Raw genomic sequence first — 14,628 nt, forward strand, 5'->3', positions numbered from 1 at the left:
CACCAGGCATCTGAAAAGCAAAAACAGCTGTGGCAGCATGGATGTATCCACCCAAATGAGGGCAGATGGTCCATGATTTATTTTATGATTTTTAACCTCATAAAACCAGAGTCAGATGTTATTATCAGTGACAGGAGATAGACGGGGCTGGATCAAATCAGGCATCCTCAAGCTCACCTTTGATCAGTGACCTCTTTTGTAGCTAAAATATTGTTTCACAAACTTCTTGACTATGAATGCTCACTCTGAACATGAAAAAATGTGAAAAGCTACACACACACACACACACACACACACACACCCCAACTGTGCTTTGCTATCCACTGAAAGAGGAAATGTACAATGGCAAAAACTTGTAAGAATTAAAGAATACTTTTGAATGAATCTATATTTTATTATTCAAAATAGCTTCTACGTTGAAACTTAGTAACACATACACATATAAGCTATATCATTTATTCTACCCACAGCCTCCCGTAGTGCTTGGTGCACGCAGATCCACACATCTCTTGCAATAATCCACAATCCAGAATCGTGAACTTCTTTTTTTTTAAAGATTTATTTATTTATGATAGACACACACACACAGAGAGAGAGGTGCAGAGACACAGGAGGAGGGAGAAGCAGGCACCATGCCGGGAGCCCAACATGGGACTCGATCCCGGGACTCCAGGATCACGCCTAGGCCAAAGGCAGGCGCTAAACCGCTGAGCCACCCTGGGATCCCCGAATTGTGACCTTCTTAAACAGAGACTGGAAAACACCCAATCCATGAAATCCATGTACAATGCTTCCTACTTCTCCCATCAGACTCTCTTTTTTTTTTAATTGGTTTTCTCTCCTTTCCCTCCTGCGTATCCTTTTATAGAAGTTCTAGTATAATATAATTAGCAAAACACAAGCCACAAAAGAAGGTGAAGAAGAGGGACCCAGACCATGGCAAACCCCTGGACAGTCCAGAAGGCATTCTGCATATGTAATCCAGGCATCCTATTCCCAATGCTAGCCCAGGCAGCCATGATGGGGTCACAGAAATTGGGCTAAGAAGCTGCATCAAAGAACTAGGGCTACTCACTTTCCTTGTAGACTCTGTTAATTTCCTGAAGTTCTTGGTTGGTCCTTGAGCAGATGATCTCAATGAGGGAGTCCTCATCAGTCCCCAGCCCCTGTGAACCAGGCAAGACAACATCAGCAGGGAAAGTCCTCTTGGCCCTTAACCTACTTCTCTGTCTCAATCAGGTAAATTGCAAACATGGATCGGTCAGTTAGCACACTCCTTTCTATAATCCTATGGAGGGGATCTGTACCGTATTGTCAGCACAATGTAATGCTATTTTCTATTTCTTTAAAAAATGCTTCCAAAAAAAAAAGTTTTACCAGATTAAAAGATGGTATAAGTGACATGTCTGAGCTCAACTATATTGTTACCTTTTGGTGATGAGTTTATAAAATGAGTGACTTTTTCTTCTTCCTATTTTTCTTTATTTTTCAAATTATTTTGATTGATGGGAAATTTTTCTTTATTAAACAATCTGCTCAGTAATTTAACATAAAGGAATATAGAGAGTTTGTTGTCATTTGCAGCCAGCATTACTGGAATGGAATAAGTCTTTTACCAGGGAAAGGTACAGATAAGATAAAATTTTTAGCTTCACCTCTTTGAAATGTAAAATTGGGTTAATGTTAAAAATTTCATTCTTGTACTTCCATTTTTGCTTGATTACTATGCACTCTTCAGGCACTTTGGGGAAGCAAAAGGAAATAATGAAGTGCCAAATAAACCTAGACACCAACACTTTATTAAGGAATAAGAATTTGATGGGTGATGTATTCAAATTTAATATATACACTTTTGAACGTGCCAGATAGCTTGAAAGGACTCAATGAAACATGTATTTCAAAGCTGGCTTCATGATCAAAGTCAAGATTTAATAATCAGGATTCTCTAATACTTGTCTTTCCGAATATGGAAATACCACTTTGAACTAAGTAGAATTACAACTGTTTAAAATGTAAATCAATTATAAGGTGTTAATACAATAAGAAACTTACTTATCCATGCGAAAAATGTGTCAGCTATTAATTAAACTTATTAGAGTTTATACACCCCTGAAAAGTGTAATATAATCTAAACCTCAGGTTAACGGTTAATTTTGAATTTTATTCTTAATCTATGAGCCAATGCTTCTTCTTCCAGAGTTTTTAATCATGATATGTAGAGGTTCTAGCAAAGCCAAACTTTCTTCCCATCTGAGTGAAAGATCTACATGACATTCTTTTTTTTTTAATATATTTTTTAAAGATTTTATTTATTTAGTCATGAGAAACAGAGAGGAGAGAGAGACAGAGACACAGGCAGAGGGAGAAGCAGGCTCCATGCAGGAAGCCCGACATGGGACTTGATCCCGGGTCTCCAGGATCACGCCCTGGGCTGAAGGCGGCGCTAAACCGCTGAGCCACCCGGGCTGCCCTACATGACATTCTGTACACATGTTATAGAATGACTACTGAGTGTCTTCAAATATTTTAGGGGGCAGGTTTTCAATCTCAAGATGATAGAAATATAATCTAAAAATAACTCATGCATTGGAAGAAATGTTATATACTGACACTGTTAAAATTAAAAACACGGGGCAGCCCGGGTGGCTCAGTGGTTTAGTGCCACCTTCAGCCAAGGGCGTGATCCTGGAGACCCGGGATCGAGTCCCATGTCGGGCTTCCTGCATGGAGCCTGCTTCTTCTCCCTCTGCCTGCTTCTCCCTCTGCCTATGTCTCTGCCTCTCTCTCTCTCTCTCTCTTTCTTTCTTTCTCTCTCTGTGGGTCTCATGAATAAATAAAACCTTTAAAAAAATTAAAAATACATATGGCAATATAAGTTTTTTTCCATTGCTGATATACCAGTGTTAACCATCTGAGGATTGTAACAGTATTTTTATTTCTGTATTCAGAGGTGACCTTGGCAATTTCCAAAACTTGGCCCAAGCTTCCCACAGATTGTCCACAATTCCCACCACAAGGGCAACTTCTACCGTAACATATGGCTAATATTGCCACTGGTATTGCCAGAAGTCAAAACAGATTTTTTTTTTTAAAGCGTAGTTCAGTTAATGTCACTTCGAGCTTTATGGATTTCAGAAGGGTACTCAACTGTGATAGCTAATGGAAGAGCTGGCACAAGGTCAAAGATTCAGTAGTCAAAGCACCTTTCATTAGGCCCATCTACATAGATTACAATGGTGACTGACAGCTCCAGCAGGCCCATTTCAAATCATTAATACCTAGTAATAGATACTAGTAAAATTGAACACATCACAACTAAATAGATTTTTGACGAAAGTAAGATAAACTGATCTGAAGTGATGATGGTCAGAGAAACCTAGGACAGGCTGACTCATCCATGGCTCAAAAAAACCCAAAGTTTGGTTTTCAGGAGTGTTCTTTTATCAAGCAGGATCATTAAATGTTGCTGACATTTCATCATTCGTAATTTTAACTTCTCCGCAATATAGCCTACTTAAGAAACTCAGAGCCAGTCTGCTCATATAAACTGAGCACAGGTTGGGTTAGGCTGGAGAACTGAAGGAAGAAAGAGATTCCCCAAACAAATCTTGTGGCAGCCCTGAGCTATCAAGTCCTGGGTGATGGAAATGCCTGGTGTGTGAAGCTGCCTCACTCTTGAGGTACTCTCTGGGGGAAAGAGATGACACGAACTGTGACATCAGCTCTGGTGACAGGCTTACAGCTTGGTCTCTTCATAATTCAGAAACAGGAGCATCACAGAAAATTCACTCGGACTTCAAATGAAAAATGAAAACCATAGCTTTCCTCCCTATCCTGGAGGCTTTACTCAGTTTTAGCAGCAGAGGGCAGTGTGAGATTATTCAAAGTGTTAGAAGCATACACTATAAAAGGGGTTATATGTTTTGCTGTAAAATGCATTTATGTTATGCATCTATTGCATTTATATAACACTTGAAGTTTTAAGCCCACACAAAATTCAAGGAGTTTCTAACCTGGAATTTCTATTATCTAATGTAACCTAAAATTCTAAATAACTTTGCAAAAACAAACAAAAGAGGTAATTTGTGCTGTAATACTTTGAACAAAACACAGGTACCACTTACAATCTGAAGCCACCCTTTGCATGTACTGTGATGTTCTGATTTTGCCCAAATTTGAATTAAATAATGGGACTGATGGGAGAGGGTCAGAAGAAACACCCAAGAGAACATGGGCAGAATTTGCAAGCTTCACTTGACAAAAGCTCTGAGTTTTACTTTTGCCTTAATATCACAACAAATCTTTTTTTAAGGAGGAAGTGTAATCAAGGAAGTAGTTTTTCCAAATGGTATTCCAATTGCCCAGGTGCCAAGCAGTAGCAGCTGGATAACTGACTTCCCAGCATCATGAAATTTCTTTACAGTCTTAAAAAGAGTAATTGAAATATTTTTGGTACAAATCCTAAGACTTATAGCTTCAGTTCATTTTTTAAAAAATGGTTCCAAATGAGAATTCAACAAAACTGAAAATCACCTAATTATACTCAAAAAGCTGTAATTCACAAATATTAATGGCAGATTTGACAGAGATTGCATCTCACATATGTTTACCTTCATGGAGGCTTTCAGTTCAGAAGCGTCATACTGAGCAGGTGTTTTCAATAGGCCCAAAATCACGGTCTCCAGGTGGCCGGACAAGGCTGACTTCAATGCTGATGCAAGTTCCTTAAGAAAAACAGGCAAGAACATGGAAAATGGGGTTGGGCACCAATATTCCCTTTAAAACTGGCGAAGACCAAAGCAAGCGGGATATGTTTGTAAAGTGGGTTGTGACTCCTCGACCACTTTGGAATCTCAGAACAAACTGTCCCTCAACTGCATTCCTTTCCACAGACTCCAATGTCAGAAACTAAAAGATCAGACTTTGCTCTGACAAAAACCTGTAACATCCATGCTGACTGAGCCACCTTCTCGCAGTCCTTAAAAAGAAGCCAGGGCAGTATGCAATGCCTCAGAAAGCTAGGCATGTGGGGGCACTTAATAACACACTTGGCAAGTGATAACCACTCATGGAAAATAGGGCACCTTCCAAGGTCAAGGCCTCTGCTAAGAAGAAGGTGGTGCAAGTAGGGACAGTAAAAGCTGTTTGTGCTGCTGAGCCAGAGGTGGGTCCTAAAAGTCTCCGGAGGAACCAGAAGCCCCACCATGGGTGATAGTTGGATGATGGAATTTTCCTATTCCAAACGCTTCATCTAAGACTGAGACAACATCTATCTGTCCACACCAAATCTGGGCAGAATTGACAGAGGCAAAGGAGGACTGAAGTCCTCATTCACTCCCCTGGCTTCCCTGCTCTGTATTATTTTTAAAGGTTTCCACTGTCACAATGTAGATTTTTAAGTTAGAGATCGGAGTCAGCACCCATGTATGCAAATACCCAATTCAATGGTGTTGTTTAGAGCCACTTATACTGGCGACTAAACTTCCTACATATCAGGAGCACTGAGTGATGCCTGACCTCTCCCACTGCAATTATTTTCCTTTCTTTTCACTTTTTCCTTCCTATTCTCTCCCTTCTTTCTTTCTCCCCTGCTTGTCAGCAGTGCCCCATGGCATCTATAATAGCTAGCCCCGAGAAGTATTTGCAGGTGCCAGGTGGTGATGTATGGTCTGCTTCAGGAAGAATCTTCTCAAATCCTTCATAGGTGGTGAGATCTGAGATGGAATTTGGAAATCACCTGGCCCACCCCTTCCACCACCTACTCTCGTCTGATTCCCGGTGCCCTAGTAACACACAGCACTTAGAAAGGGACTTGAAAAGCAACACCTTCCAATTATAGTACCAATTTTCCAATCTGGAAATTTGAGGTTAGGTAATTTCAAACTTAGCCTACCCTTGACACCCTTCTACCCATTCTCTGTTCAAACCTCAAATAGCATTTGAGTACCTACTGACATCTTCCACTTCTATTATAAACTCCTGTCGGTGTTCAACTTTCTGCTTCTCATAAGGTCTAGCACAGGGCTTTGCATTTTTACCATTCCTTTTTTGGAGAAATCTGGCATCTGCTTGAAGGTGAACAAAACAGGGGATCAATCCTCTTCCCCAGCTCCTCTCCACTTCTATTAGTTCTGCCCATGCTGTTTAAAGGCTCGTGACATAGGCAGCCTCAGTCCATACCCCAACATACTCTAAAATACAGGGCTTTCTCCTTGATTATGCAAACAACTCATTCAAAACACTAAGGCTTTGCTTGCAAAATCTCCTTCGGAAATTTATCTCAAAAAATGTATCTTTTTTTTTTTAAGATATTATTTATTTATTCATGAGAGACAGAGAGAGAGAGAGGCAGAGACATAGGCAAAGGGAGAAGCAGGCTCCATGCAGGGAGCCTGACATGGGACTTGATCCCAGGTCTCCAGAATCAGGCCCTGGGCAAAAGGTGGCACTAAACCGCTGAGTCACCTGGGCTGCCCTGTATCTTTCTATACAGGATGACAATCTCCCTTAGCCCAAGACTGAACGACATCCAGATCAGTAGGACAGGGGTGCCTGAGTGGCTTAGTTGGTTAGGCGTCTGACTCTTGATTTCAGCTCAGGTCACAATCTCAGGATTGTGAAATTGAGCCCCATGTCAGGCTCTGCATTGGGCATAGAGCTTACTTGAGATTCTCTCTCCCTCTCCCTCTGCCCCTTCCTCCACTCTCCCCTCTCCTTAAAACAAAACAAAACAAAACCAGTAGGACAGTAAGCTGTTCCCAGTTCACACAAAACCTGTGTGGTCAATGAACTCTATACGATTCTGGTAATATCTTCCATCCCGACAGGTTATGTGAGGGCTTTGTTCCCCAATTATCGAATTTGAAATCAAGATCCAGGCTTCTATATTTCTGTGTACACTTATGTGTGCACACTCAAGTGTGTTCCAACACCCCCCTTTCTAAGTGACAAATGAAGGAGCAACTATATGCACACTCCCCAAAGAGATGAGCCTTCTACTCCAACTGGAACTCAGCCCTACCAGGTCCCAGCTCCTTTTAGAAAACTGGAGAAATAAAATACTCCCCTCTCTGCCTCACTACAAAAGATTATAGAAGTCTAGTTGGAAAAAGAATGTTAATGCACATAAGATGATAGGAGCCAGATTCTATGTCCTTTCCAACTGTTTGAGTAGGTGGGGGTGGGAGCTATGGCAGGGCTTGACCTGCAACTTTCAGAACCCTGGTGGTCATGTCAACTCCAAGAAAAGAAATGTCTTTTCCAGAATCCTTCCAGCTCACCTCCACTGTGGCTATGAGTGAAAGCCGTTAAGTCAAACAGAAACTGCAGGAAGCCACGCTTACTGCACTGTCCAAGAATAAATCAAAAGCTTTTAATAGCAAGAAGTTAAAAATAAAGCATCCCGTCCTTAAAAATAAAATTTCCTAACACTGCAACAAAATAAAGGATGAACAAATGCTTGGTTGCTCCTTAACCACTAGTGCACAAGCAAGGGAAAAAGCACACAAAGACTCTTTAAATAGTGGGAACATGGCATGTTGAAGATAGTAGACCAAATGAACTACTAACTAAGCCCATTTGCAGCAAAGCTCTTAAGAATTCAAGTGTATTTTCTTTTTAAGAGTAAGAAGAGCCTATAAGGATCAATACTAACTAAAGGCTAGTGTCCTAAGATTAAATTAGAAACATCTTATCGAGGGCAGCCCGGGTGGCTCAGCGGTTTAGCGCCGCCTTCAGCCCACGGCGTGATCCTGGAGACCCCAGGATGGAGTCCCACGTCAGGCTCCCTGCATGCAACCTGCTTCTCCCTCTGCCTGTGTCTCTGCCTCTCTCTCTCTCTCTCGTGAATAAATAAATAAAATATTAAAAAAAGAAAAAAGGAAACATCGAGAGCTAGCAGAAGTCATAAAGATGAAATGAGTTGCTACAGGTAGAGAACTACATGCCTGGCACAAAGCAAGCATTTCTAGAAATGATAGCTGTTATTGTTCATGTTCCCTGGTCCCTTCTAACCCTGTTCCCAGCAGTATTCCCTCTACACCCCCTGGTTGGAGGAGGGCATAGTCTTTAGGGATAAGCTCCAAGCACCCCAGGGACACCTGGGGCCACGAGTGTGTAAGTGATGACTCTTTATAAGAGGAAAACCTCGGATACCCAAGAGTTTCTGAGGCTCTTGCCAGGACAAGTCAGAATCCATAAAAAGAAAAAGCAATGGCTGAGGAAATGAAATTCAACAAGGAATGCCCTCTGCCCCTGAAGTTGCTTGTACCTTTTTAGTCCTTCTCTGGTAGGCAAAGGCAATGTCCTGTCTCTGTTCATTGCTGCGGTTGGTCAAAATGTTGACAATGGTGACCTCATCCACACCTATGGAAATACAAGCAGTAAACAGTTATCACCTATGCGCTCTAGTTCTTCAGGCTAATGCTGAAGGTTTTAAACAGTTTTTCAAAATGAAATGTATATACTGCTTTCCAAACTGAAATGCCAGGACATCAGGGGTTGCTCTTGTCAGTACCCTCCACCAAATGTGTTTACCCAATTTTTATCCTGACAGCCGCAAACTGCAAGCCTAAATGGACCTTTTGAGTATCTGCATTGAAAAAAACTATTTTATTCATAAATTGGTTTCTGGAAATCAACCGTAGGAGGGGTGTTTGTGGGGCTTTGGCAGTCAGACGGAACAACAAAGATTTAGGAGGATTTTAAATGAAGGTCCCCAAATTGCCATTTAACTGGGGATTTAATAGACAGTAACTGTGAACTGAATTAATAGAGACAATTATTTATATTTATTGCAGGATTACGGCTATATAAGCAGCTAGGTATAATTTCTATAATTATAGAAACTGTCATGACAAATGAGTCAGATTTAATATGGCAGTTGTATTTTTAATAGCATAATTGATTAATACAATCATACTTATTGAAGACTAAATTGTTTTTTAAGGAAACTAAATGTTCCACTGCTTTTAATCTTCAATAGGCAATTTTAATAATCAATTTTATAACTTTATTAAAAAGAGTAAGTGTTTTAATCTAAATTAAATCTAAATTGGGAGTTTTGAAGTGCCTCCAAAATATTTTAGTACCTATTTTAATTGGAACATGTGTATTTACCAAGATAAGCAATGCCTTCTTGTATCTGAAAGTTTCCAATTTTATATCAGAAATATTCCTAAAATACCATTTAACTTAAGAAAGCTTGATTTTAAGAATTCAGAAAGTAAAGGGTCTCAACTCCTGACCGATTATGAACTTTGTTTAATAAAGGGAAGAGTCTTTGCCATACTGGATAGTTAATTCTTGGGTGAGAGAGACAGTAGCTAAGCCCACAAGGTCACATGCAAATGGCCAACAGCCTGGCCTAAAGGAAACCAGAGGAGACTCAGAGCAGCAGAAATGTCAGAATTGTAGTAATGCTTTGAGGCAGAGGCAATTAGCAACGTGACAGAGAAGGAACCCTCAGCTCTCAAGCATGTTAGATCAAAATGCATAAAGTTAGATTTTCTGGGTATAAAAATAAGTAACATTTATTTATGTGTTTATATACTCATTTCAGAGGGAGTTCATACCAGTACGTAAATCAGGTAAGTGCAGCATCTATAACTTTAGCTCCAACTTTTAGAGTACCAATGTCAACAAAGATATGTAATTGTTATATACATGAGATTCAGTTGCAAAGATGATTTCAGCATTATATAGTCTCAAAAAATAAAGGGAAAAAAGCCCCTATGTCCAATAAGAGGCTAATTAAATAAATGTTCTTCTATCCATATAATAGGATACTACAGTCATTTAAAATGATGGCATAGTGGTGCCTGGGTGGCTCAGTTGGTTTAACATCTGCCTTTGGCTCAGGTCGTGAACCCAGGGTCCTGCGATGGAACCCTGCATCGAGCTCCCTGCTCAGCAGGGAATCTGCTGCTTCCTCTCCCTCTGCCTCTCCCCCTACTTGTGCTCACATACACATGCTCTTTCTCTCTCTCAAATAAATAAATTAAATTAAATTAAATGATGGCATAAAATATTGACATGGAAAAATGCTCATGATATACTGTTAAGTAAAAAATAACAACAAAAAGCAGGTGGCAAAGCAGTAGATGCAGTATAACCCAATTATTGTAAAATACATGTGTGTGTACAAGAAGAATATCTAGAAGCCTTTATACCAAAATTTTAATTGTGATCATGTGAGTGGTAGGATTATGGACACTGTAAAGTTTTCTTTCTTCTGGTTATATTTACTTTCAAAGTTCACCATAACGGCATAAAAAGGGTTCTTTACATACACTGTGACACACAGTCATTGATCTAGAATCAACTAGTGACTTCAACTTGAGAGAATCTTGACATGGTTCTAAATACTTTAATTAGAATAAACATAATATGCATCATAATAATTACAAACTATATCTATATAATTCTCTTTGGTTTCTGAAAATCCTAACACAGACTACCTTCTTAGTCTTCACAACTACACAGTTAAGGATAGGTATTCCTCTTCCTAGTTCATAGACAGAGAAGCTGAAGCTCAGAGAGATCACAACTGTTACATGTATAAACATCTGGCCTGTTTGGGTCTCAGTTTCTACATCTGCACAAGTAAAGCACTTGAATAATGACTTCTAGTTCTGCTTCTACAAAACACTAACAGATCCAACCCTGCAAGGCTACCCACACACATTATGTTCTCTCTCTCTCTCTCTCTCTTTAGATATTCTATGGCTCTAACTTCATGTTAGGACAGCCATTGCTTATAAATGTGTTTTTGCTTTACACTTAACTTTCTTCCTCAAGGGGCACTTTGGTGGCTCAGTCTGTTAAGCCTCTGCCTTCTGCTCAGGTCATGATGCTGGGGGTCTTGGGAGAGAGGCCCCCATCGAGTCTCCCATTCCCCCCATAAGACTCCTTGCTCTGCAAGGAGCCTGCTTCTCCTTCTCCCTCTGCACCTCCCTCTGTTCATGCTCGGCTCTTGCCCTCTCTCAAATAAATAAAATCTTAAAAAAGAAAAACAAACTTTCCTCCTCAAATCTGATAATGCTAGAAAACAACAAAATAAATCATATCCTCAAACCTCAATTCTAGTATTTCCTGAATGCTATTTTGGGGCTGCTGACTGACCTGAACACATAACAAATAACACCGACCCACAAAAATTATTCTCCTTTGGAAACAAATGCAAAATTTATGTTTGTGTCAAAAGGTGGTCCTAAGCCCACCTGAATTAAAATTACATGAAGCATGTATTAAGCACACAGTCCCTTGGACCATACCTGAGATCTACTGATTAAAGGCTCCTTAGAACTCTGGAGCAAGGAAGCAGCATTTCAACCAGCTCCCTGGTCATATTTTAATTGAGAATCACCAAGAGAGATGGATAAGCATGAGGAATGGAAGGATCTTTAGAAATCTGCTTATGTAGAAGATGTTTAAGTCACTTCTACCAAGTGATTCTGTGAGGTGGAGGGTCAACTACAATTTCAGGAAAAGAAGTGCTTACCTTTGTCCAAATAAACCAGGTAAGAAAAAACACCTGAAGAGTTCACTGCACAAACTGCAGTGTAGTCCACACTTTTAGTCAATGAAACAGCCTTTTGCCTTTCTGTTCACAGCAGCTAAGCGTCCAGTCAACAGAGTCAGAATTCAATCCAATTATTGGAAATCCCCATAAAGAGCCTGAGTGGTTAACCTGAATCTCATGTAGGTGGCAGCAACTATGATAGTCTGAAGGAATCTAAATGTATTTTACCTAAATTATTTACCAAGCAAACAGCCTGCTGAGATGCAGCATCCAACATGCTGGGACCCCTTACAAGTGAACAATCTGATCCATTACACAAATGCTAATGCCAGCAACTACAAAGAAATGGAAGCTATTTCTGCAAGTGGAAGCCCCCTCCCCCTTCGAAGAACATCACCTACATAAGCTATTTCTCCCATACCATTGTCTGCAAGTTTTAAATTGAACTGGAAAGAGGAAAAAAAAAATCATGGAGCCCCGGATCAATTGCCTAGTCAAAGCCACTTAAGGCATGTCCTGTGTCGTAACACCAGAATACACATTTCTGCCAGTGGGATTTAACCACCTTATCTTCAGAACACTGCTGCTTCCTCTCAACCTGCTATCATAATTGGTGAGGCAGTTTATTCCTGTGGAAAATAGTTCAGCACAGGTTGAAGCTGCAAGGGTCATCCGGTTACTCACCATTTCTGCCCAGGATGAGGCTAGAAGGATGAGGACTGATCACTCAGCCATCTATGTCAGCACAATCATCGTCAACAATGCACAGCAAGTGCCAGGACACTAGGAAAGCTTTAAGTTTAACGAATTTAACATAGGTGCAGATGCCCGGGAGATGAGGCTGTGCCCTCCTGGATTTACACTCTCAGATCTCTTATGTTCCAGTGTATAAGTAAGTGTTTGCTGGGCAGAAGGGGCCCAGGGGCTAAAAGAAACTATGCGGGCAGGGCAACAGCATAAAGGAAAAAAAAACCAACAAAGCTGAATAATGTTTCTTTTCCCATTCCATTCCTTTTGTGCTTCATGTGGAAGGTCAAAGTAATCTAAGCAAAGGCTCACAATGGGAAACAGTAATCAGGGTAGGGGAGCCTACAGAATGTGGGTGAGAACACAGTAAAATCTGTGTTCCAGGCAGATTTTTAAAAATTTATTTTCAAAACTGATAGAAGTTCAAATTTTCAACACTGGTAAGGAACTAAGACACAAATTTATTTGGTTCCTAATGGGAAACAACACAGTAAATTTCATAAGCATTCATTCCTTTCATGAAAATGGCCAATGAATCTTAGCAGCTAACTACAAAAACGTCTCCAACACCCTTTAGTCGGGGCATCCGAAAGGTCAGTCACTGCTCTAAATGCCAGTCAACATGAAGCACTCAGCACGGTGCTTATGTAGAAGACTTTTAAGTCACGTCTACCAATCGCTTCTGTGAGGGTGGACTGCAATTCTAGGGACAGAAATGCTTACCTTCGTCCAAATAACCCAGATAAGAAGTAATGCCTGAAGAGTTCACTGCACAAACTGTAACACCTGTGCCAAGTGATACCACAGGAAAGCGCCATTGACAGCAGGACTCAAGCAGAATACTCTGGGGTCTTGGGTCTCTTAAACCATCCACCATATTTTTGAAACATAACAAACACTTGCAGTCTAAAATAACGGCCAACTCCAAAATCATAAAATCAGCCTCCTGAGTTTCCTCCTCCTCTCTGCGGGTGGAAACCCCAAATCAGCTTCACATCTGGCATTCCATGGAAAATGTGTCTTTTATTGTCCATGGCAAGGAACCAAGAGGCCATTCTGAACAGGATGCTGACTCACATCTGCCAAGACACACTGGCTGCACAAAAGAAAATGGATTTCATTTTGTTTGATGAGAGCTCAGGAGGCCCTCAGGGTGTGGCTGACTGGTCAGAAAAAAAAGATTCCTTATCTAGAAGATAAAAACCATGCCTCAGCTTACATTACGGGGGATATAGGTATCAAACTTCAGAATAAATCATCTCTGCAAAGGGAAGGTCAGCAGCAGGCCACAGAGAGAGGCAATCCATGCTTGTGGCCATATTTTATCATAGTAGCATCAGCCACTCACTGAATACCTACTACGTGCCAGGCACTTACGAAGTGCTTCACACAACTTTGCCATATAATTGTCACCACATCTGTAAGAGGTAGGGGCTCCTGTCATTCTCATTTTACCACGAGGAAACAAATGCTCCTGGAAGGCAGGGACATGCCCCAGGTCACACAAGCAAATCACTTGCAGAGCTGGGATTCAAACCAAGATTAAAGACCCAGGCTCACTGCATTGGGCTATCTTGCTTCCTGTTATAGAAAAGTAACCAAAAATTAAAAATAAGGCCAAGAGAAAGACAGCATGTCCTCCCAGTGTGGCTAACAAGGCCATCCAAGACTGCCTCTCCAGGGTATGCTCTCACTCAACTTGCTACTTACTACCGTCAGGCACAAGCTCTGTGAGGTAACATGTTAACTTGGAGATTATAGTCCAAAGGTTATGGCTTCAGGGCCCTGCAGGACATTAATGGCCTTGTATCCAGCCCAGCAATCTTATCCCAACACTGTTCCCTCAGTGCCTATTAACACCCAGTTTTTCAAATGTCCCTTTGAACTAATCTTATCTCCTCTGAGTTAAATAAATGTTTGACACGTGTTCATCCCCCATCTATATGAGTCATGTTGGTACCGTTTTGAAATTATACTTTGAAACTTCTTCATACCACACTCCTCTAGTTCCTAAAAATGATTTGGGACACAGCAATGTGTCTATATATCTATAGGACTGGATTTACTATTTACTACATACAAACATACACACATTTAATAATCTGTAGATAATTATTTGCCAACCACTAACAGTGCATGGTCACTGAACGTAAGAGCTATGCCAACTGAGGTTTTTTCCAACAGAAAGACCTAGAAACACTCCACGAGGGATAACATGGAGAGGGGAGCCCCTCCCAACAAGACTAAAATGCCAACATGCCATCTGTCTACTAGAAGTGACTTCAGGGACAGAGAAGCATACACATGTACACACACACACACACACACACACACACACATACACACACAGTTGTCCAAAG

The 14,628-nt window shown here is 40.7% G+C and overlaps 1 protein-coding gene across 11 annotated transcripts in view; it reads right to left on the reverse strand.

Annotated features, from left to right (window-relative positions):
* The window catches only part of ANXA2 (annexin A2), a 47,381-nt gene that overhangs the window by 9,008 nt on the left and 23,745 nt on the right, over positions 1–14,628 (reverse strand). For all 11 annotated transcript variants that reach the window (XM_072808919.1, XM_072808921.1, XM_072808917.1 and 8 more), the window contains 3 exons: positions 8,270–8,364; positions 4,611–4,724; positions 1,076–1,166 (listed from right to left, as the gene is read on the reverse strand). In XM_072808919.1, coding sequence (XP_072665020.1) covers positions 1,076–1,166; positions 4,611–4,724; positions 8,270–8,364 — 300 coding nt within the window. The remainder of the gene's footprint in view (positions 1–1,075; positions 1,167–4,610; positions 4,725–8,269; positions 8,365–14,628) is intronic.

This window comes from Canis lupus, chromosome 32, assembly GCF_048164855.1.
Source record: "Canis lupus baileyi chromosome 32, mCanLup2.hap1, whole genome shotgun sequence".
Classification (NCBI taxonomy): Eukaryota; Metazoa; Chordata; class Mammalia; order Carnivora; family Canidae; genus Canis; species Canis lupus.